The sequence below is a fragment of the Rhinatrema bivittatum genome, chromosome 14 (assembly GCF_901001135.1).
Source record: "Rhinatrema bivittatum chromosome 14, aRhiBiv1.1, whole genome shotgun sequence".
Lineage (NCBI taxonomy): Eukaryota > Metazoa > Chordata > Amphibia > Gymnophiona > Rhinatrematidae > Rhinatrema > Rhinatrema bivittatum.
The window spans coordinates 49,625,229-49,647,169 of NC_042628.1; the positions used below are offsets into that span (position 1 = coordinate 49,625,229).

Sequence of the window (21,941 nt, forward strand, 5' to 3'; positions counted from 1 at the left end):
TCACAGTGCATTGCAGGGTGTCAATCAAGCAGTGTTGCCAACCTCGTTTATTTACTGCAAGATTGGGATTCTTTTCCTAATCATTCGCAGTTTGTTTTTCTGATTCACAGGTTGCTTTTAATTGGGCTATTTTTCCTGCCACTCGCGTTTTTTTGGGCTTGTTGGGTGGGACTTGTGCTCTGATGTTGCAGTAATTGGCTGCTGCTGCGATGAAGCCTGTCCATAGCAGGCGACCCTAAATTATTGCAGCAGTAAGCCGATCAGAGCGGAAAACCTTCACACCTGGAAGTGTGAGGGCTCTGCTGCCGGAGGTTTGCTTGCTCTCCCGGAACTCTGCCGGTTTGGCTTGCCTCTTTGACCGGCCAGGGTTCCAGCTTTCTTCCTTCTTCCCCTCGGTGGAGCTCTGAGGTAGTGCTTTTGCACTCCTTGGTCCCACCGGAGACACCTCTTTCTCCCCCCCCCCCCCCCCTCTTTTTTTTTTGTTCCTGCTCCCACGTGCAGTGAAGAAAAGTTTGTTTGGTTGAACTTCTCTCCTGCACAGCAGCCCAGCTTCCCTGCCCCCCCCTCACTCTGTTTCCCCTTCCCAACCTTCCCTGCTTCTGCTGCGGCTCTCTTCGGGCACCTTGTTGTTGGTTTTTTCTCTGCCTGCAAATTTTCCTGCCGCCCCACCCTGCAGTAAGGTAAGAACATCTGGTTTTTTTCTTTTTTTTTCCTTGCCTTCTGGGGAATGGTGGGGGCTGGGTCCCACCCGAAGAGACTCACAGCACAGGCAGGGTACGTTTTGTCTGGGTTTGTCCTGCCTTGCTCCCTTGTCTGTGTCTTTTTTTTTTTTTTTTTCTTTGCTTCCCTCCCCAGTTGGGTTCACTGTGGCTAGCAGAGCCTGGTTTGGGCTTTTTCTCCAAGGCTAAGCCTTCCTTTCTTTTCTTACCTTTTAAGCCTGAGCTAGGCTTTTTTCCCATTTGGTTTCCTTTTCTTCCCCTTTAGCCTGAGTTAGGCTTTTTTTTTCTCCTGTTTAGTTTTTTCTCCTGCCCCTTCAGCCTGAGTTAGGCTTTTATTTTCCCCATGAATTGAGGTTTTTCCTTTCCTGTCCCTTAAGCCCAAGTTTGGGTTTTTCTCCTGAGTGTTAGGCTTTTTTTTCCCCTGCCCCTTCAGCCTGAGTTAGGCTTCCCCCCGAGTTAAGGTTTTTCTTTTCCTGTCCTCTAAACCCAAGGTTGGGTTTTTTCTTTTTTCCCTGCCCCTCAAGCCTGAGTCCGGGCCTTTCTCTATTGAGCTTGAGCTCTTCTTTCTCTTTTTACCCCTTAAGCCAGAGTTTAGGCTTCTTCCCCTGAGTTTGGGCCTTTTTTTTTCCCCCTGCCCCTCAAGCCTGCGTTTAGGCTTTTTTTCTCCTGAGTTTGGGCCTTTTTTTTTCCCCCTGCCCCTCAAGCCTGCGTTTAGGCTTTTTTTCTCCTGAGTTTGGGCATTTCTTTTCTTGCCCCTCAAGCCTGAGCCCAGGCTTTTTCCTTCCCTGCCTGCCTCAAGCCGGCTTTCACAGCCCCGCCCATCTGCGTTAGTTTCACGTGGCCTCGTCCACGTTTTTCCCCTCTACTATGCCGCGCAGGACTCCTAAGAAGGGCTCAAGGGAGGGTGGTGATCTCGAGGCCCTCGCGGTGGCTCGATTTGGGTGTCTTATCCCACCCATTATCGCTGGTACCGCCCGAGCTGCGCCTCCTACTACAACCCTTCATCTTGTGCCTCTGCTGCCAAAACCCTCTGCCTCGGGGACCCCGGGGGGTGGGGAGACTCGGACAACCACTCCTGCCCCTCCCGTGCTGGAGGTACCTGACTCGCTTTCCTCTGGTCCTCTTTCCACCGTCGGACCCGCTAAGGCGAAAGACCTGGTGACCAAAGAGCCAGTCACCCGGTTCACAGCCCCCCACCCCATGCCAGGTCCCCCGGTTCCCTCCACATCCTGCGATGTGACGCTCGTGCTGGTACCGCACCACCACGAAGATAGCATTGTCCCCCAGTTTCTCTTCTCGCCATCGGGGGGCTGGGAATTGAGCGAGTCAGCCGAGGGGGTGGATAGCGCCCAAGCACCGGCTGTCGCCCCCCCCTGGGACGCCTACTCCGGTGGGGGTTCGTGCCGAAAGCTTGGGGAGGGACTCGTCAAACCCCTCCGTTCTGGGTGGGTGCCCTCCTCCAGCTGCCTTCTCTAACCCTACAGGGTCCATACTTACGACGGCTGCCGTTGTTCTCGCTGCCGCCCCCCTGCCCGTCCGTCCGGACGCCGGGACCAACTCCGCAGCCGGGACTCCCGCCGTCGACAATAGGCCCCCGAAGCCCGGGGGCAAGGCCAAGTCCAAAAGCAAAACCCATGTTGAGCCTAGCTCCGTGGGCGAAGGCGTGACACTACCGCATCCCGTTCAGCCCGCCGTGCTGTCCTACGCGGCTGTGGCGGTGGGATGCGCCTCTCATTTGACTCCCCCTCCCGTCCTCTTGCGGGCGCCGCCCCACCGCCGATAGCCGGTCCCACGCCCAGGACTGGTCTTAGTCGTCGCCACGGAGTCCGGTGTTCCATCCTCCCGGGTGAAGAACCCCAAGACTACGCTTCAGCGATGGCTCAGATGGTGGGTGCTAGGAATCTCGTTTCTTGCGGGAAAATGTACGGCAAGGTGGTTATGTTTTTGGCCAACCTTGCCGCTACACACGCGGCGCTGGTCACGGGGTTAGTGGTGAAGGGTATTTTTCACATTTTGGAACCCTTAGATGGCGTGGGGACGAAGGTCTTCCTCTCGAATGTCCCGCCCTTCCTGCCCGACGAGACGCTGGCGGCCTATCTTGGTAGCCTCGGAGAGCTGAAGTCTCAAATTACCACCCTGCCGATGGGCCACTCGGACCGCGCCCTCAAACACTTTGAGTCTTACCGGCGCGCGGCCGTGCTCAAGCTGAAGGCAGGGCGGGAGGAGGCCGAGGGGGTTTTTGTCATCCCCCATCAGGGCTATGCCTATCGGATCTACTACGCAGCGGGGGAGGCGAGGTGCTTCTCGTGTAAGGGGGTGGGGCACACCCGCAAGGCGTGCCCCCTGGCCAGACCGCCCACCAAGGCCACCCCCTCGGCGGCCGCAGAGCCGCGCACCTCAGCCACGACAGCCTGCCCGGCCCCTCCACGGAACGCCCAAGCCCCCTCGGGGCGCGGTCCGGAGGCCAGCGTCCCCTGGCGTCTCCGGAGTTCGAGAGGAGCCCTGCCGTCCCGACACTGCCACCCCACCTGCCCCTCAAGCGCTGGCCGCGGGTGCCCAGCCTCGCAGGAAACGCACGAAGGCCCCGGCCCCTGCTGTCGCTGAGGTGAGAGTCCAGGGGGATCCTACCCTCCCCCCGCAACCATCTGCGCGGGGGGATCCAAACTTCCGTGGCGGTGGCCCGGCGGTGGAGGTGCCTGCTGGTACCCCCTCGGGGGACCCACCCACCGTCTCCTTAGAGGCGGAGGGTGCTCGTCCTGAGGAGGGGCTCCAGCCTCCCTCCCTCCCACAATAGAGCCCCCACTGATGTTGCTCCATCAACTGATGAGGCGCCTGTCCCCGTGGCCTCTTCCCCACCCGACTTGCGGAGTTCGGCTGCGGAGGTGGTCCCTGCGCCTACTTCGGGTGTGCCTGAGAGATGCGGGGGCGGCCCCTTATCGACTGACGATCCCTTGTCCCCTGGCCCACAGGGGAAGAAAAAATGTAAGCTTGCCTTGCCAGTGACAGCGTCTGGGTCTCAGGGCAGGGTGGACTTGTCCCCCGGTCCCGACAGCACCCCTAGTAGCTCGCTGTCGGGTTTAGGCAAAAGGCGTGGGGAACCCCTAGGTGAGCCCGCGGCTCGGGTCGATAAAACCTACAAGGGTGATAGTCTCACCACTGCCCGGCTGAAGGCCGAGCGGCGAGCGCTGCAGCCTGCCCTGGGCGACCCACTGGGCACTGACCGGTGGGAGCCTGACGCATCCTCCACGGCTGCCATGCCCCGCATTGACCTGTCCTTCCATTCCGTCCTGGACCCGGACGCGATTGACGGCGACGGCCCCTTCCTTTTCGGCCCCGGTCCCGGCCTCCCGAGGGCCCCCCTCCCCCCTCTCCCCCCACCACCACCTGGTGCGACGCACCCGTTTAGTGCGGCACCTGGGGGGAAGGAGGGGAACCCCTCGGGAGAGGAGCCTGGTAACGGCGGGGAACCAGGCTGTACCCCGGGGCTTATCCCCGGGGCCCCCGGCCATGGTGGGGGGGAGGGAGGCCTGTCCCGGCCTATCGACGCGGGCGACTGTGACGAGATGGTGACTGATGCCGCCGCCCTCGATCCGACGGTGTGGCCCCTTTCCCCAGACGAACCGAGTGACCCCGCGCCACCAGCGGGGATCCCACCTGTCGCGTTGTGTCCGGACCCCGGAGGTACTCCGGCTGCTAGCGACGGGGAGCTAGGAGATGTCGAGGCGCCCTCCTGTGAGCCGCGGCTCTCCTCCAGTGCGCTGGTAGGAGGCCCCCCGGCTCTTTTTCATCCAGGGACGAGAGGGGCACCGTTTGACCAGTCCTTACGGGGGTCGGTCTCTGAGCTCGACCGGCTCCTTAGAACTACCCGCAGTTGGAAGTATCGTGTCGCTAAAGCCCTCGAGCGATGGCCAAGCAAGGAGCGCCTCTGGAAGATAGCGGGCGCGCTCGTGGCACATCTCGAGGGTAGTAAACCTCCGGGGGCCAAGGACATCAAACGGGCCGGAGGTTTTGCTCCGAAGTAGCTCCCTGAGGGGACGCTTCGGTTTGGTGCACTTTTGTTTTTGTTCTGACAGAGGATGGCTCTGACTTTTAGCACTCTGAATGTCAACTGCTGCAGGGACGGCCTCCGCAGGAGCTGGGTACTCTCCTATCTTCGGAAGGGAGGGTACTCCGTAAGTCTCCTGCAGGAGACCCATACCGCTCCAGAGGACGAGGCGGCTTGGCTTCTGGAGTGGCGCGGCAGGGCGTTTCTTAGCCACTCCAGACATGCCGAGGGAGTGGCCGTCCTGCTCGCGGAGTCCCTGCAGGCAGACGTGCTATCGGTCCGATCTGTCGTGCCAGGCCGGATGCTACACTTGCGGATCCGCGTCGGTGGCTGCACGATCCATTTGATCAATGTGTATGCCCCGAACGATGGACCCGCCAGGTTGGTGTTCTTTCGCCGTTTGTCGACCCTATTGCAGACCTTGGATGCGACGGAGGAGGTGGTGCTCGGGGGTGATTTTAATTGCACCCTCGAAGCTGCTGACCGTTCTGGCGTGCAGACGCACCCCGCCTCCGCCGCATACTTGGGGGAGACGATCCGTCGCTTCTCCCTGGTCGATGCCTGGCAGCTGCATCACCCGGCTGGCTCCCCCTCTTCACCTATGTGCGAGTGGGGGAGGGACGAATCAGCCGCTCTCGGATCGACCGGCTCTATGTCACGGGCTTCTTAAAGTCGCGGACCCTTTCGAGTGCCATTGAGGTGGCAGCCTTCTCGGACCACCATTTGGTGTCCGTGAAGGTGAGACTCGGCCGGGCCTCGAGCCACCCACTGGCATTTCAACAACTCCTTTTTGGAGGAGGAGGGCCTCGTGGCGGCGATCCGAGAGTTCTGGGTGGAATGGAGCACCTTTGAGGGGGACTTTGCCTCATGGTGCCTGTGGTGGGATGTGGGGAAAATCCACCTCAAACGGCTCTGTCAGGACTACGCCAGGGGCGTTAACAGGGAGCGACGCGGAGAGATCTGGCGCTTGCAGGGGGAGGTGCTGGATCTCGAAGCAGACCTCTCTGATGTTGCGGATCAAGCTCTGCGTGATGAATACAAGGAGAAGAAGTGCGCCCTCCGTCACCTCGAAGAGCGGCGAGGCCGGGGGGCGTTCGTGAGATCGCGGATCCATTTCCTTCGGGAGATGGACTGCGGCTCGCACTTCTTCTTTGGGTTGGAGAAGAGGAGGAGCGCCCAGAAGCAGATCACGGCCCTGGTGGCTGCCGACGGGGCCCCCTTCAGTGATCTGGAGAGGATTCGGGCGGAGGTCTGGGACTTTTACTCGACCCTCTTCTCCCCGGATCCCGTCGACCCGGACGCCTGCAGGATCCTGTGGGAGGGGCTTCCCTCCGTCAGGCAGAGCAGCAGAAACGCGCTGGATGAGCCTTTGAGTCTGGCGAACCTTTCTGAGGCCCTGAACCAGATGCCCAACAACAAAACGCCGGGCATCGATGGTCTGACGGTTGAGTTTTTTCGCCATTTTTTTGACCTGCTGGGGCCTGATCTCCTGCGGGTCCTGGCGGAAGCCCTGGAGAACGGAGAGTTGCCGCTGTCGTGTCGCCGAGCGGTTTTGACGCTGCTCCCCAAGAAAGGGGATGCCCGCGACTTGCGCAACTGGCGACCCGTTTCTCTCCTTTGCACGGACTATAAGATCCTAGCCAAGGCGCTTTCGCTGCGGCTAGGGCCCGTGCTTGCTCAGGTGATCCACCCGGACCAATCCTACACGATCCCGGGCCACTCTATTTTTGATAACATCTTTTTAGTCCGGGATCTAATTCACTACTGTTGTAGGATGGACCTGTCGGTGGCCTTTCTGTCTCTAGACCAGGAGAAAGCCTTCGACAGGGTGGATCACGGTTATCTCATGAGGACCCTGCAGGAATTCGGCTTCGGCCCCCGATTCGTGGGTCTTCTCTGCCTCCTGTACGAGTCCGCAGAGTGTCTGGTTAAGGTAAATTGGTCCCTAACAGCGCCTCTGGCGTTTAGGAGAGGAGTACGTCAGGGCTGTCCCTTGTCCGGGCAACTGTACGCGCTGGCCATTGAACCCTTCCTGTGCTTATTGCGCAGGAAGCTCACTGGCTTGGCGTTGCAGGACCCCGGACTTCACCTTATCCTCTCCGCTTACGCCGATGACGTGCTCCTCCTGATTTCGGACCCACTTGATATGGCGAGGATGCGCGCCTGCCAGCGGGTGTTTTCATCCGCATCCTCTGCCAAGATCAACTGGGCCAAATGCTCGGGGCTTGTGGTAGGACTGTGGCAGAGGGGCGAGCTCCCGAGCGAGTTTGATAATTTTTCTTGGAGCCGGGAGACCCTAAAATATCTGGGTGTCCACCTCTCCACAGCGGAACCCACGGCCGATGCCAACTGGCAGGAGCTCGATGCGAAGGTCGATGCCCGCCTGCGGTCGTGGGCAGGGTTGCTGCGGTTGGTGTCCTACCGCGGGTGGGTTTTGGTGGCGAATCAGCTTGTGTCCAGCATGCTGTGGCACAGGCTGACCACCCTGACTCCCCCCGCGGGGTTCCTCGCCCGGACCCAGAGGAAGTTGCTGGACTTCTTCTGGGCCGGCAGGAAAGCACTGGGTCTCCGCGGGTGCCTTGGCCCTTCCATTGGAAGAGGGCGGACAGGGACTCGTGTGCCTCCAGAGCCAGAAGCACGCCTTCCGCCTCCAGGCCCTGCGGAGGTTTCTGTATGCAGATCCGCCCCCGCTGTGGCGCCCCCTGGCAGCTTTTTTCTTTCGCCAGGTGGGCGGGTTACAGTATGACTGGCAGCTGTTTGTGATAAAGGCGAGGGGGTACGACCATGACCTCTCGTCGCTGCCGTCTTTCTACCAAGAAATTTTTAAGTCCTGGAGCATGGTCTCCGTGACGAGGCGGCCGGCAGTCCCCACGGAGGATTTTTTGGAGGAACCTCTTCTCCACAACCCTGCCCTGGGTGTGGAGATCTTGGAATCCCCCGTGGTATGCCGTCGGTTGGCCTCGGCCGGAACCACCAAGGTCGGTCACCTTTTGTTGCAGGACCGTACCTCCTGGATGCACCCACTCATCCTGGCGCAGCGGATGGGCCTTCCCGATCCCGCCCCTGTCACCGCAGCGCTAGAGGCCTTAAGAGCCCAGGGTGCCCTGTGCACGAGTCTCTTTCAACAGGAGGGGGGTCTGCAGGCCGGAGGTCCCCGTGGTTCTTCCGTTCCCCCCCCCCCCCCTCCGGACCTGAGTATAGGCCCCATTCATCGGGACCCCCCTCTCAGCCCGACCCCTTCCCTCGCGGTCCCTCAGCAGGTTGCACCTGTTCCCTGAGGTCTCCTTCGAGGAGTTTGGGAGGAAGGCAATGTATTTGTTGTTTCTTCATATAGTCCATTACCTGGCGCTTATTGCCCACCCTGATACCATCTGGAGAGGAACGATAGGCTGGGATAGGGGACCCCGATGGCGATCCTTTCTATACCCCTCTGATCCCACGTGGGAGCGCGGACCTGGCGTGGCGGGTAGCACACGGGGCTATCCTCTCTGGCCGGGTGATGGAAGCCGTCCTCGGCACTCAGGATTGCCCCTTCTGCCAGGCGCCAGAGACGGTGCCACATATCTACTGGTTCTGTCCCCGCCTCACTCCATTCCTCAGCTTCCTCAGGAACCTCATGCTGCAGTTTTGGTTGGTGTTTTCTCCCCACCTCCTGGTCTACGGCTACACCGCGCCAGGGAGCCCGGCGACTCGTTGCCGAGCGCGGTTGGTGAATTACCTCCTGGCCGAGGCCAAACAATCCATTCGATGTACGAGGGAGGCTCAGCTGGGAGTGGAGCATCCAGCCGCCTGCGAGGCTTACTTCAGACGTCTGGTCCGATCCAGGCTGCGGGCGGAGCACGCGGTGGCAGTCCACCGCAACGCCATCCCGCTATTCTCTGCCACCTGGGCTGTCCGCTGTGTCCTCTGCCCGCCCCCCTCCCACCCGCTTACACTCTGCACCTTTTAATTTAGGCGCAGCGCTCCGGCGGCCCTCACCCCCTTCCCCCTTTTGGGTTGCTGGTTTCGAGACTTCCGATGATGTGCTAAAGGTCACGGGCTGCGGCCGTTGTGAGTCCTTTCTGCCCTAGGGCAGTGTGTTTTGGCTTAGGGCTGTCTCGCACCAGTCCTCCCCTGGGTTCTGTGCCTTTCGACAACTAGGCAACTTGTTGATTCGAGGCTGTGTTTTGTCTGTTCCTTGCTCAGCGCTCTCTCTACGGGATGTAGATGGCGCTGAGCGGAATTACTTCGTTTTTCTGGCCAGAGCAGGGCGCCCTGCACTGGTGCCTTGGATTCAAATAGGAAAACCTTCACAGGAGCTGAGGGCAGACCCAACACCAGCACGGCATGCACAAGCATCGCACGTGGGCAGACCTGGAAGGCCAGCACAGCATTGCAGCAAGCAACAGAGAAGGAATCTTCCCTCCTGACTGTGCAGCTACAGCCAGGTATCAGGAGGGGAGGAATTAGTATGTTGGGAGGGGGAAATGAGAATATGGGGCCACAGATGTGCTCAGAGGGGGTAGGGAGGGGGAATCAGTGTGTGGGGGCCAGGGATGGGCTTGGAGGGGGAAATGAGAATATGGGGCCACAGATGTGCTCAGAGGGGGTAGGGAGGGGGAATCAGTGTGTGGGAGGCCAGGGATGTGCTTGGAGGGGGGAATGAGCATGAGGGAAATGAAGATGTGTTTGTAGGGGGTGGGAGAGGGGAATCAGTGTGTGGGAGGCCAGGGATGGGCTGGAGGGGGGGGGGGGGAGAGGGATGTGCTCAGAGGATGGAATGAGTGTGAGGGGCTGGTGTTTATTAATTTGTTCTACTCCACTTAATTTCATCTATTTTTGTTTTCTCATTTCTTCTCCCTGCAGCAGATCACCTTTATAAAAAATCCTTATTTTGACAAAAAGAAAGCTTTTCCATACCTGCTGACTACAGGTAAAAAATGTGACATGGAAACTTATAATGCTATTTTTTTTATTTGTTCTACACCACTTTTGCTTTCATCTAATTTTGCTTTTTTTTTTCTTTCATTTTTTTCTCCCTGCAGAAGATCACCTCTGTAAGAAAGCTTGTCCATACCTACTGTTTCTGTCATTGGCTGCTACCCTACTAAATGGTTTTGATCTACTATGGCAAAAGTAAAGAACTGGGCTAAGTACGGTAAAAAGTACTGCAAAGTGTGGGAAGAGGAACATAAACTAAAAGCATGGATTCAGCCTGTTTTCAGCAATGAGAGCAAGGCTATGTGCAAATTTTGTAAGTGTGACATTCGTGCACATCATGCAGATCTTCTGCAACATGCTAAAACAGAGAAACATGCAAAACGTTAAGCTCCTTTGTCATCTATGCGACTCACAGACATTGGGGTTTCAATTTCACGTGTTTTGGGCTTTTTTTGGGCTTGTTTTTTTTTTAAAAAAAAGTGCTTGTTCTTTCATGAAAACCTGACCGCCCTGCAATCAAGTGTTCAGTCTGCTTTGATCTTTAAGGAGACAGCACAACTACAGCTTCTTGGGGAAAGCTAAGGAGAAAAAAAAGTTTATCCTTATTTCAGAGGGCTTCTTGCATATATTTTTCTGTGTTTGGTGTAGTGCTAGACTTTTATTATCTATATTGTCCTAGATATTGATATTAATGTATTAAACTGTTGTGGGTTTGTTTAAGCAAAAAAAAAACTAACAGAAAAAAAAGGGGGGGGGGGGAGGCTCTTCAGCTCTTCAGCTCTGGGCGGGTGAGTCACAGTGCATTGCAGGGGGTCAATCAAGTATTCAGTCTGCTTTGATCTTCAAGGAGACAGCACAACTACAGCTTCTTGGGCAGAGCTAAGGAAAAAGCTAAACTTAGCTAGCCTATCTGGGGGGTCTGTAAAAAATCAATAGCAGATACAGTGTCCAGTGAACAGTAGGGATGTGCAGACCAAAAGTTTAAGTTCATAAGTCCATAAGTCGAAAGGGGGGGTCAATTTCGGTCAATATGGACATATGTACAATTCCATAAGTTGAGGCTATGTCCATACGTGCACCGATTCCCTAAATAAAAATTTAAACCCCTCACCCTCCTTAATCCCCCCCCCCCAAGACCTACCAAAACTCCCCAAGCTGGCCAAAAGTTCCGTGAGGGTCCGGGAGCGGACGCGCGGGGAATCACGTGACGTCGCGTCACGTGGTCCACCGCGGTTCCGCTCCCGGACCCCTCGTTGGACCCAAACGGCACTTTTGGCCAGCTTGGGGGGGCCTCCTGCCCCCCCCCCCCAAGCTGGCCAAAAGTCCCTCGGGGTCCAGCGGGGGTCCGGGAGCGATCTCCTACGCTCCTGACGTTGGGGGACAAAAAAACAAAATGGCGCCGGCGCTACCTTTGACCTGTCATATGACAGGTCAAAGGTAGCGCCGGCGCCATTTCTACAATGCATGGAGGTCCGAGAGTAAAAGATCACACTGGGACCCTTCCTCTGGACCCCAGGTAATTTAAGGCATTTTGGGGGGGTTCGGGAGGGTGGGGGATTTATTTTAAAGGGTTGGGGTGGGTTTTAGGGATGTTTTAGTGTGCCGGTTTTCGATTTACACAATATTTAAAAAACCCAAACTGCGACGATCCGATTCCCTCCCCCTCCCAGCCGAAATCGATCGTTAAGACGATCGATCACACGATTCACATCTCTAGGAAATACTGCTTTTCTGTACACCCTCTGGTGATATTAAGTCGGAGGAACAAAAAGTTTAAAAGATTTAAAAAACAAATTAAATAACAACTAAAAGTGCCAGTGGTCAGATTAGAGAAATGGATGCTCAGTTAACCAACATCTGTTTTCTGAACCCGTGGCTATGCGCCAGATAGAAAAACAGATGCCGATAAATTCAGCATCTGTTTTCTTAACCGGACAGGCGCAAACAGTCAACTTCTCCCGCGTGCCTGCTGTCAAGGAGGTGCTACGGATGCGCAATTGACCCTAGCACTTCCTTGTCAGCGCGGCTCCATTAAAATATTGTATGGCAGCCCCAGGAGAGGTGCCTAGGGAAGCGTTAGAAAAGAGGTCACTGAACACTCAGCGTCCACTTTCAACGCTTTTTTTTTTTTGTTGCATTGGCCGTAAAAGTGTGGGAGGGATGCAGAAGAGTGTATGCTTGCCCCTAGATGGTTTACCTTATCATCAGTTACAAGCTGCAGTATTGCCAATAGGAGATATTCCACTTATTCAATGGATCCCATTACAGTCTTCAGTGTTACCAGTAAGAAAGATTTCACAAATTTAATGCATCCCATTAGTTACAATCTTTGGAGTTACTAGCAGGCTATATTCCACTTATTAAATAGATCCCATTAGTTGTAGACTGCAATGTCACCAACAAGAGATATTCCAATGGGTGTTGAATGGGTCTCATCAATTACAGACTGCAGTGTTCTTGGTAGGCAAAATTCCAGTTCTTTTTACACTGATGTGCTGTTGTGATTGATTCCACTGGAGAAAGTCAATATCCACTTGGCTTTTACTTCTTCAGATGACAATAAACAGACTGATCTTTGAACTATAAGTCCTGAAAATCAAATGGAGAAACAATGAAATATCTCTTTACAAGTCCTCAGTTCCATTGTGCCACACTAGATTTGCCAATAAGCACAGTAGCGATGTGAATCGTGTGCCTGATCGTCTTAACGATCAGGTTCGGATGGTGTGAGAAAAAAATCAGATCGTTAGAGATTGTGAATTTTTAGTGAGGCCTGAGCAGATTTAAAAAAAACCCCACCGAACACCCCCCCCAAAATGTTAAATTACCTGGTGGTCCAGTGGGGGGGGGTCCGTCCCCCCCCCCCCCCCCACTGGACCACCAGGACGCTCCCTGTGACATAGTGAGGGCAAAGGCGATCGGCGCCATTTTGAAACCTCCAGCACCGGCACGATTGAAGGGATGGCTCCCGGACCCCCCGCTAGACCACCAGGTATATGTAAAATCTTTATCTTTATCTAATGTAAATATCTTTATCTAATGTTATCCTCTCCTTTTTTTTTCTTCTCTTCTCCCAGTTTTAATTCCCTTGTTCTTTGTAACTGCTCACTTCCACAGGTTACTCTGTTGTTCATTGTACACCCCTGTTATATGTAAACCGGCATGATGTGATTGTATCATGAATGCCGGTATATAAAAATCTTAAATAAATAAATAAATAAAATAAAAGGTTTTAGGGGGGGTCGGGAGGGTGGGGGAAGCAAAGGGATAATTTGTAAAGGGTCGGGGTGGGGTTTTTTTTATCGGGCCATCGGCACCTTTTTATCAGTGGTAGCCAAAATGGCGCCAATGGCCCGAGAGCGGGAGATCGCGCCCGGCCCCCCCCCCCCCCCCCCCCCCCCCCACTGGACCACCAGGTAACTTAACATTTTGGGGGGGTTCGGGAGGGTAAGGAATTGGTTTTAAAGGGTCGGGGTGGGTTTAGGGGTTGTTTTGGTGTGCCGGTTTTCCCACCCTCCCCCAAATAATTCCCGTGCCCTATTTAACGATACAATATAAATGCCCCTGACGATAAATCATGGGCATTTGTATTGTATCGTGCACTCTAACGATTTAGAACGATTTTAAAATTATCTGACGATAATTTTAATCATTCAAAAACGATTCACATCCCTAAAGCACAGTAAGACCTCTGCTTAGAGTGGCAAAAATCTGGAGGCAGTAGGACAGCTAGAGAGTTGCTGCCTTCCATCTGTGCTGAATCGCTATCAGCAGAGAACAGCCCCCTGCCTCCTACTCCAGCCCCTTCTCACCCTTCCCACTCAGAGTGCAGGCAGCAGAAGAAGAGAGGATGACACTGGAGCAGATCAGCCAAGAAAAACAGCTTTTAGTGGATTGGTACCTGGATAGAAAACAGGAAACAGAGAGTAGAACTAAATTGTCAGTTTTTCAAATGGAGAAAGGTAAACAGTGGCATGCTCCAGGGATCTGTAATTGGACAGGTGCTCTTTCATTTTCTTTAATGATCATCTTTCATTTTCATAAATGATCTGGAAAAGGGAGCAATGAGCGAGAGGGTGGCCAATGTAACCCCAATATTTAGAAAGGGCGCCAAGGGTGATCCAGGAAACTATAGACCAGTGATCCTGACTTCAGTCCCTGGGAAAAAGAGTTGAAACTATTTTAAAGATCAAAATCACAGAGCATAAAGAAGACATGGTTTAATGGAACACAGTCAGCATGGATTTACTCAAGGGAAGTCTTGCCTCACAAATCTGCTTCATTTTTTTGAAGGGGTTAATAAATATGTGGATAAAGGTGAACCAGTAGATGAAGTGTATTTGGATTTTCAGAAGGCGTCTGACAAAGTCCCTCATGAGAGGCTTCAAAAAAAACTAAAAAGTCATGGGATAGGAAGTGATGTCCTTTCGTGGATTACAAACTGGTTAAAAGACAGGAAACAGAGTAGGATTAAATGGTCAGTTTTCAGTGGAAAAGGGTAAACAGTGGAGTGCTTCAGGGATCTGTTAGACCAGTGCTTTTCAATATATTTATAAATGATCTGGAAAGGAATATAACGAGTGATGTTATCAAATTTACAGATGATACAAAATTAATCAGAGTACTTAAATCACAAGTGGATCGTGATACATTGCAGGAGGACCTTGCGAGACTGGTAGATTGGGCAAGGAGTTGCATACAGGGAAAAATAACCCTTGCTGTAGTTACACGATGTTACGAGTACTACCCAGGAAAAAGCTCTAGGCATCATAGTGGATAATACATTGAAATCATTGGCTCAGTGTGCTGCAGCAGTCAAAAATAGGGATGTGAATCATTTTTGAACGATTAAAATTATCAGATAATTTTAAAATTGTCCAAAATCGTTAGAGTGCACGATACAATACAAATGCCCCCGATTCATCGTCAGGGGCATTTGTATTGTATCGTTAAATAGGGGGCGGGAAAACCGGCACACCAAAACAACCCTAAAACCCACCCTGACCCTTTAAAACATATCCCCCACCCTCCCGAACCCCCCCAAAATGTTTTAAATTACCTGGGGTCCAGTGGGGGGTCCCCGGTGCGATCTCCCGCTCTCTGGCCACGGCTGCGTTGAGAAATGGCGCCGGTGGCCCTTTGCCCTTATCATGTGACAGGGCAAAGGTAGCGCCGGCGCCATTTTGGTTCCTGGCTCCCGACGTCACGCCTGCAGGAGATCGCTCCCGGACCCCCGCTGGACCCCCAGGGACTTTTGGCCAGCTTGGGGGGGCCTCCTGACCCCCACAAGACTTGCCAAAAGTCCAGCAGGGGTCCGGGAGCGACCTGCACGAGGGCCATATTGCCAATCTTCAAAATGGTGCCGGCGCTACCTTTTCCCTCACTATGTCATACGCCTGTATTTTGGTTCCTGGCTCCCGACGTCACGCGTGCAGGAGATCGCTATGTCATACGCCCGTATGACATAGTGAGGGCAAAGGTAGCGCCGGCGCCATTTTGAAGATTGGCAATACGGCCCGCGTGCAGGAGGTCGCTCCCGGACCCCCGCTGGACTTTTGGCAAGTCTTGTGGGGGTCAGGAGGCCCCCCCAAGCTGGCCAAAAGTCCCTGGGGGTCCAGCAGGGGTCCGGGAGCGATCTCCTGCATTCGTGACATCGGGAGCCAGGAACCAAAATGGCGCCGGCGCTACCATTACCCTGTCACATAATAAGGGTAAAGGGCCACCGGCGCCATTTCTCAATGCAGCCGTTGCCAGAGAGCAGGAGATCGCACCTGGACACCCCCCCCCCCCACTGGACCCCAGGTAATTTAAAACATTTTGGGGGGTTCGGGAGGGTGGGGGATATGTTTTAAAGGGTCGGGGTGGGTTTTAGGGTTGTTTTAGTGTGCCGGTTTTCCCGCCCTCCCCGATTTACGATTTTTAACTATAAAAAAAAAAAAAACATGACGATCAGATTTCCCTCCCCCCCCCCCCCCCCCCAGCCAAAATCGATTGTTAAGACGATCGATCACACGATTCACACCCCTAGTCAAAAAAGCAAACAGGAATTATTAGGAAGGAAATGATGAATAAAACGGAAAATGTCATAATGCCTATTAGGGATGTGCAGACAAAAAGTTTTCGTTGAATCGGTGATACGTTTTCGTAGGGGGCCGATTCCGTTCAATATGGAAGTATGGAGAATTCCATAAGTTGTCGATCTGTCCATACGTTCCCCGGTTCCCATTAAGGTCAATGGGGGAAGGATTTCCAGCCTATTTTTGGCTGCAGAATTGGGGTTTTCTTATCAATTTTCATGAAACTTCTGGGGAGCAATCATCACAACAACAAAAGAGCTCCAAGGTACTTAGACTGTGGCAAAGTGGCACCTAAGTGGCATGAATAGCCTAAGGCACTGGAAAGGTGCAAAGGGGTACTAGAAGTGGCAAGAGTGCTTTAACAGAGGCACAAAGCAGCAGTGAGAATGTCAAAAACACACCACAGCTCCAAAACAGAGCACCGATAGCAGATGCATGAACCATCAAAGGCAGCACCACAGGCAAAGCGGCAAGACAAGTGGCATTGACATCCAACAGCACAATGAAGGGGGAACATAGCAAGCAGATAGACTAGCACCAACACACTGAGGAACCATGAGAGTGGCAAGAACACCACAAGGAGTTAAGTGAGTCATCTGGTGTATTGGCAGCAAAGCAGAGTGGCAGAAAGCTGATAGGGGCAAGACAGGCTGGCAGAGTGGAGGTAGTGTGGTCTGGTCCCTGTGGTTTTGATAGCGGAAAGACAGGCTGGCCCAGGAGACAGTTCCCTTTCCTTTGTGCAGGGAAGGACTCCCTGGAACGGGTCCACCCCTAGAGTTGGGTGTACCCGGTGTTTACATTGGCATCCAGTGAATATCGTTGGCGTATAGTGAATTCCGACTGTACTTACGCACTTCAGCTGATGACAAAGGAAATGGAAGATCTCTCAGAAATAAGAATACTGCTACTCAAGTCCAAATCTGCAATATCAACCTATGTTGACTTTGTACCGTAGAGGTCAAACACTTCTAAGAACAAAAGGCCTGGATGAACAGGCACAGCTATCGAGGTCAAACACTTTTAGGAACACAAAGCCTGGATGGACAGGGATAGGAAATTTTATATTCTTATTTTAAAACGTTTCCAGAACTTCACAGTTGATTACACTCAGGTACTGTAGGTATTTCCCTATCCCCAGAGGAACACAAGGCCTGGATGAACAGGCACAGCAATCGAGGTCAAACACCGGTAGGAACACAAGGCCTGGACTGACAGGCATAGCAATCGAGGACATAGGTCAATCCCATCTAGGGACACAAGGCCTGGATGAACAGGCACAGCAATTGAGGTCAAACACTGGCAGGAACACAAGGCCTGGACTGACAGGCACAGCAATTGAGGTCAAACACCAGTAGAAACACAAGGCCTGGACTGACAGGCACAGCAGTTGAGGTCAAACACCGGTAGAAACACAAGGCCTGGACTGACAGGCACAGCAATCGAGGTCAAACACCAGTAGGAACACAAGGCCTGGATGAACAGGCACAGCAATCGAGGTCAAACACTGGTAGGAACACAAGCCCTGGATGAACAGGCACAGCAATCGAGGACATAGGTCAATCCCATCTAGGGACACAAGGCCTGGATGAACAGGCACAGCAATCGAGGTCAAACACCGGTAGGAACACAAGGCCTGGACTGACAGGCACAGCAATCGAGGACATAGGTCAATCCCACCTAGGGACACAAGGCCTGGATGAACAGGCACAGCAATCGAGGACATAGGTCAATCCCACCTAGGGACACAAGGCCTGGACTGACAGGCACAGCAATCGAGGACATAGGTCAATCCCATCTAGGGACACACGGTCTGGATGAACAGGCACAGCAATCGAGGTCAAACACCGGTAGGAACACAAGGCCTGGATGACAGGCACAGCAATCGAGGACATAGGTCAATCCCATCTAGGGACACAAGACCTGGATGAACAGGCACAGCAATCGAGGACATAGGTCAATCCCACCTAGGGACACAAGGCCTGGATGAACAGGCACAGCAATCAAGGTCAAACACCGGTAGGAACACAAGGCCTGGACTGACAGGCATAGCAATCAAGGACATAGGTCAATCCCATATAGGGACACAAGGTCTGGATGAACAGGCACAGCAATCGAGGTCAAACACCAGTAGGAACACAAGGCCTGGATGACAGGCACAGCAATCGAGGACATAGGTCAATCCCATCTAGGGACACAAGGCCTGGATGAACAGGCACAGCAATCGAGGTAAAACACAGGTAGGAACACAAGGCCTGGATGAACAGGTGCAGCAGTCGAGTTCAAACACTTTTAGGAACACAAGGTGTTTATTCTAAAAGAAAACAGTGTTGCAATAGTTAACTTTGAGACTTTATTAGGGAAAGACAGAGACAAAGGGAATAGGGAGAGGAAACAGAACAAAGCTCGAGGACATAGTTTGTTCTGGGGGGCAACAGGTCCATACAACTGTACAATCACCAAGCCACCCCAAAGTTCCAGTACTGTGTTTAAGCTTTTATATCTTTCATACTGACCAATCAGAACCTACTCAGAGTGTTGATTCTAGATAAGTACAGTACATTTCATTTGAGAATGTATTAGACCAATCAGCTAATGGGTCTGGGGTGTTGGCTGGCTGCATTCCAGCACGTAGCAGAGTCCTTTGTTTCCTTTAATTTCAAACTAGCATTCTTTAATACAGCAGAGATGAGGTACTTCAGAAAGTCAGTGCATAATATAACATACAAAGGCCTGGATGAACTGGCGCAGCAGTCACCATAGCTTGGTACCACAACGGGGAACACACGTAATACTACTGCGGGATGTACTTGCTACCACTGTTTAGTAAATCCCCTGATAGTTTTCCCTGTGGTAACCATTCTGTAGCTTAGTAAATTAGCCCCATAGTTTGCAGGGCTATCAGCCAGTGATAGTCCAAATCTCTTGACACGAAGGTGCTTTTTGACTGATTCCACCAGGAATGACTCGTATGCACTTGCTGGCTCCTGTTTACCACTTTAACTGACTGTAAATAGATTGATTTCTGAACTGTAAGTCCTGAAAGTCAAACAGACACACACTAAATAAATACCATTGTAGTTTATGCAGACGTAGGTAAAAGAACTGATAATGGGAAGGAGGTAGTAAAATGAGATAGCATGTAATAGCTAAAGAAGATATTACATTGCACACAGGTGGGGAAGGCACATGGGGGTCAATATTCAAAGGCTTTGTGCAGGTGATACACACAACAGCTGAGTTTTGGAATTTTACACCCATTGACTACATACATTTTGTGTGCACAACTTAGAGAGGGTAATTTTCAAAGGGACCTGTGCTGGTAAACTAGTGCTCGACTCATAGAAATGGTCCTTTATGCACACATCAGTCACAATGTTATAAAAGTATGCACATTCCAGTACGTCTATGTGCACAGGGGAGAGGCATTTGGGGAGGGGGGTAGGGATGGGTGGAATCTGAGCAGGGGCTAGGACTTTGATTTCAGAAAGTATGTGCATCTTTGAAAACTGGTGTAACTTATGTTATTATTTGCAGGCTAATGTATGCACAAAGTTACTCAATTACCCCCTTCCTGCACAAAGAAATAATTTGGACAAAATGCAGGAGGCGGTCTTAGGGCAGAGCTAAACTGTGAGCACACATATTGAGTGCCTTTCAGCTAAAGCTACGTGTTCAAGTCTGCTCGGAAAAATAACAGGCATAACTTTATCCAGGTGTATTCAGCGGGAGGTTTGTGCGAGCAAGTTCTTCTCAATATCTATGAAAAGTTACATGCACAGCTTTCTCTGGATAAATTTTTGCTCACACACTAAAACATGCGCAAATGAGCACACGCTAGTAAAATTTGCATAAATCTACCCAACAAGTTCATATATTTAAAAGTACGCGGCATCTATTTTAAACATAGCTGGATAAGTTTGGACTTATCCAGCTAAGTGGCGACGAATGTCCAGCTAAATAGCGCTGTGGTGACTTATCCGGCTAAGTAAGATAGCCGTATAAGGAAAAGAAAAGTGCTACTTAGCCGGATAGGACAGATAGACGGATAACTAGCATTTGAAGACGTATCCGGCTATCTTACCTATCTGGCTAAGTAGCCTTATCCGGCTAAGTCAAAATTTATCTGGATAAGTGGTGGACATCTGTTATGCGTGCATATTTTTGATCCAAATTTTCATCATTTACATAAGGAAATGTAACTCGTGTATTTTCCTTAGCACTTGCCAGCTTTTACATGTATAAATGAACAAATTTTATAAAATGTACACGTGAAAGAAATTACCAGTCTTACCACTTAGTCCACCAGTTTGCCCAGTCTATCTCTAGGTCAGCAAGACCCCCATGGTTCTTCAGCCTGAACTCCTCCCAGTTTACCCACAACCCTCACCCAATCAGTATTTGGCTATAAAGAATTTTATTCTCACTTTCACCAGATAATTAGCAGAAGTCAATATGCGCAGGTAACAACCATGTGCATGGCGTGTTCGCCGATTTTAAAAAAGCACCCTATATGCGCAAATGTTGGCGCTGCCCTGGAACACCCCTGGCCCGTCCCTTTTTATACGAGCAAATGTATTCACGTACCATGTGTACATTTGAGGTTTGTAAAATAGCACTTTCGGGGGGGGGGGGGAGGGCTGTGGGGTCTTGGACATAATGTTGAAATATAATATTACCATAATGCTTTGTAGGGCTGGGATGCATCCGAGCCTATGCACCTAGAGCCCTGTTTTCTGAGATATATTTCTTTTCTTTAACTGAGTATGGTAGATGCATATTCAGGGGGTGGGGTGGGGGTGGGGGGTGAATGGGAGTTACATATGTTATCATGTATTGTATTGTTTATGCTTAGCTGCAATATTAAGGCTTGGAAAATGGTTCAATAACAAGCATTTGAAATAAAATAGCACTTTTCTTGAATATACACTGAGGGGTAGATTTTATAAATCTGCGCCCACACGTACTTTTGTTCGCGCACCAGTTGCAAACAAGAGTGCGCGGGATTTTAATGGATACGCGCATAGTCGCGTGTATCCATTAAAATCCGGGGTCGGTGCGCGCAAGGCTGCCCAAAATCTGCAGCCTGAGAGTGCCGAGCCGCGCAGCCTGCCTCCGATCCCTCCGAGGCTGCTCCAAAATCGGAGCGGCCTCGGAGTGAACTTTCCTTCCACCCTCCCGCACCTTCCCCTACCTAACCCATCCCCCCAGGCCCTATCTAAAAAAAACCCCACCTTTGTTGTACAAGTAACGCCTGCTTGAAGCAGGCGTAACATGCGCGCGCCAGGCTGGCCGCCGGCGCGCGATTCCCAGGCCCAGGAGCCGTTTCGGAGGCCTCGGCCACGCCCCCAGGCCAGAACCACGCCCGCAGCCCCGCCTCCAAATGATGCACTGCTGCAACACGCCCCCCCAGGAAAGCCCCGGGACTTACGCGTGTCCCGGGGCTTGCGCACGCCACCGACCCTAGTCAACATAGGCTCGGCGTGCACAGGGGGTACTTCAGCCAGGTTTTCGGGGGTACGCGCGTATCCCTTTGAAAATCTGGCCCTATTTGTGCACGCATGTGCTCTTTTTTACGCGTGCAACTACTTTAAAATTCACCTGCTACTGAATATTGATATCTTGGTATTTATGGCAGGATAAAGTATTTTATATGGAGGAAGACAGGTCTTTACTATGTTACCATATGGGGCAGATTCAATACCTTTTCAGTGTTCATTGCAGATTCCCTTACCGTATAATCGGAGTCTGGTGCTACAGGCTTCAAGGTGTAAATCTGTAGGGGAGAGATGCAGAATATTACATGGAAACATAGATGATGTCAGCAGATAAAGACAACTTGGCCTACCCAGTCTGCCATTTGTGTCATCTATTGTGCTCTTATAATATATCACCTTTTTATTTATATGCCACCCTCTTCCAATAAGGACCCACAGCAGCTTACAATATATCAGCAATAACCATCAAAATATATTAAATATGTGATATATCCAAAATAAAAATAGCATATATCAAATATAACCTATCCCTTCCCTCAGCCCCCTTCTCACAAGAGGTAGAGACAAGTAGATCTGCTTCCCATCCCATCATTCCCCAAAGAGATGTTCCCTGTCCCTCCTGATTATTCCCTAGGAGCTCTCAAAGGGGCAACCCTCCCTCTTTGGTTTTGCCCCTTAGGAGTGA

The 21,941-nt window shown here is 52.2% G+C and overlaps 1 protein-coding gene and 2 long non-coding RNA genes across 4 annotated transcripts in view; 1 reads left to right on the top strand and 2 right to left on the bottom strand.

The window, feature by feature from the left end:
* Positions 1 to 460: 460 nt before the first annotated feature.
* On the bottom strand, positions 461 to 668 carry LOC115076016. Its single transcript, XR_003852675.1, has 2 exons — positions 589 to 668; positions 461 to 549 (listed from the first exon to the last, which is right to left on the bottom strand). It is a non-coding gene; the product is annotated as an uncharacterized LOC115076016 (long non-coding RNA).
* Positions 669 to 7,328: 6,660 nt separating this feature from the next.
* On the top strand, positions 7,329 to 10,448 carry LOC115076015. The gene is made up of 3 exons (XR_003852674.1): positions 7,329 to 9,191; positions 9,610 to 9,676; positions 9,789 to 10,448. It is a non-coding gene; the product is annotated as an uncharacterized LOC115076015 (long non-coding RNA).
* Positions 10,449 to 11,959: 1,511 nt separating this feature from the next.
* The window catches only part of LOC115076149, a 40,213-nt gene continuing 30,231 nt past the window's right edge, over positions 11,960 to 21,941 (bottom strand). Inside the window, exons 6-7 of one of the 2 annotated variants that reach the window (XM_029577284.1) lie at positions 21,493 to 21,534; positions 11,960 to 12,273 (exon numbers count right to left, since the gene is read on the bottom strand). In XM_029577284.1, coding sequence (XP_029433144.1) covers positions 12,265 to 12,273; positions 21,493 to 21,534 — 51 coding nt within the window. In that variant the 3' untranslated portion in view covers positions 11,960 to 12,264. Of the gene's footprint in view, positions 12,274 to 18,092; positions 18,798 to 21,492; positions 21,535 to 21,941 lie in introns of those variants that run through there. The other variant, XM_029577283.1, reaches the window with a different exon arrangement.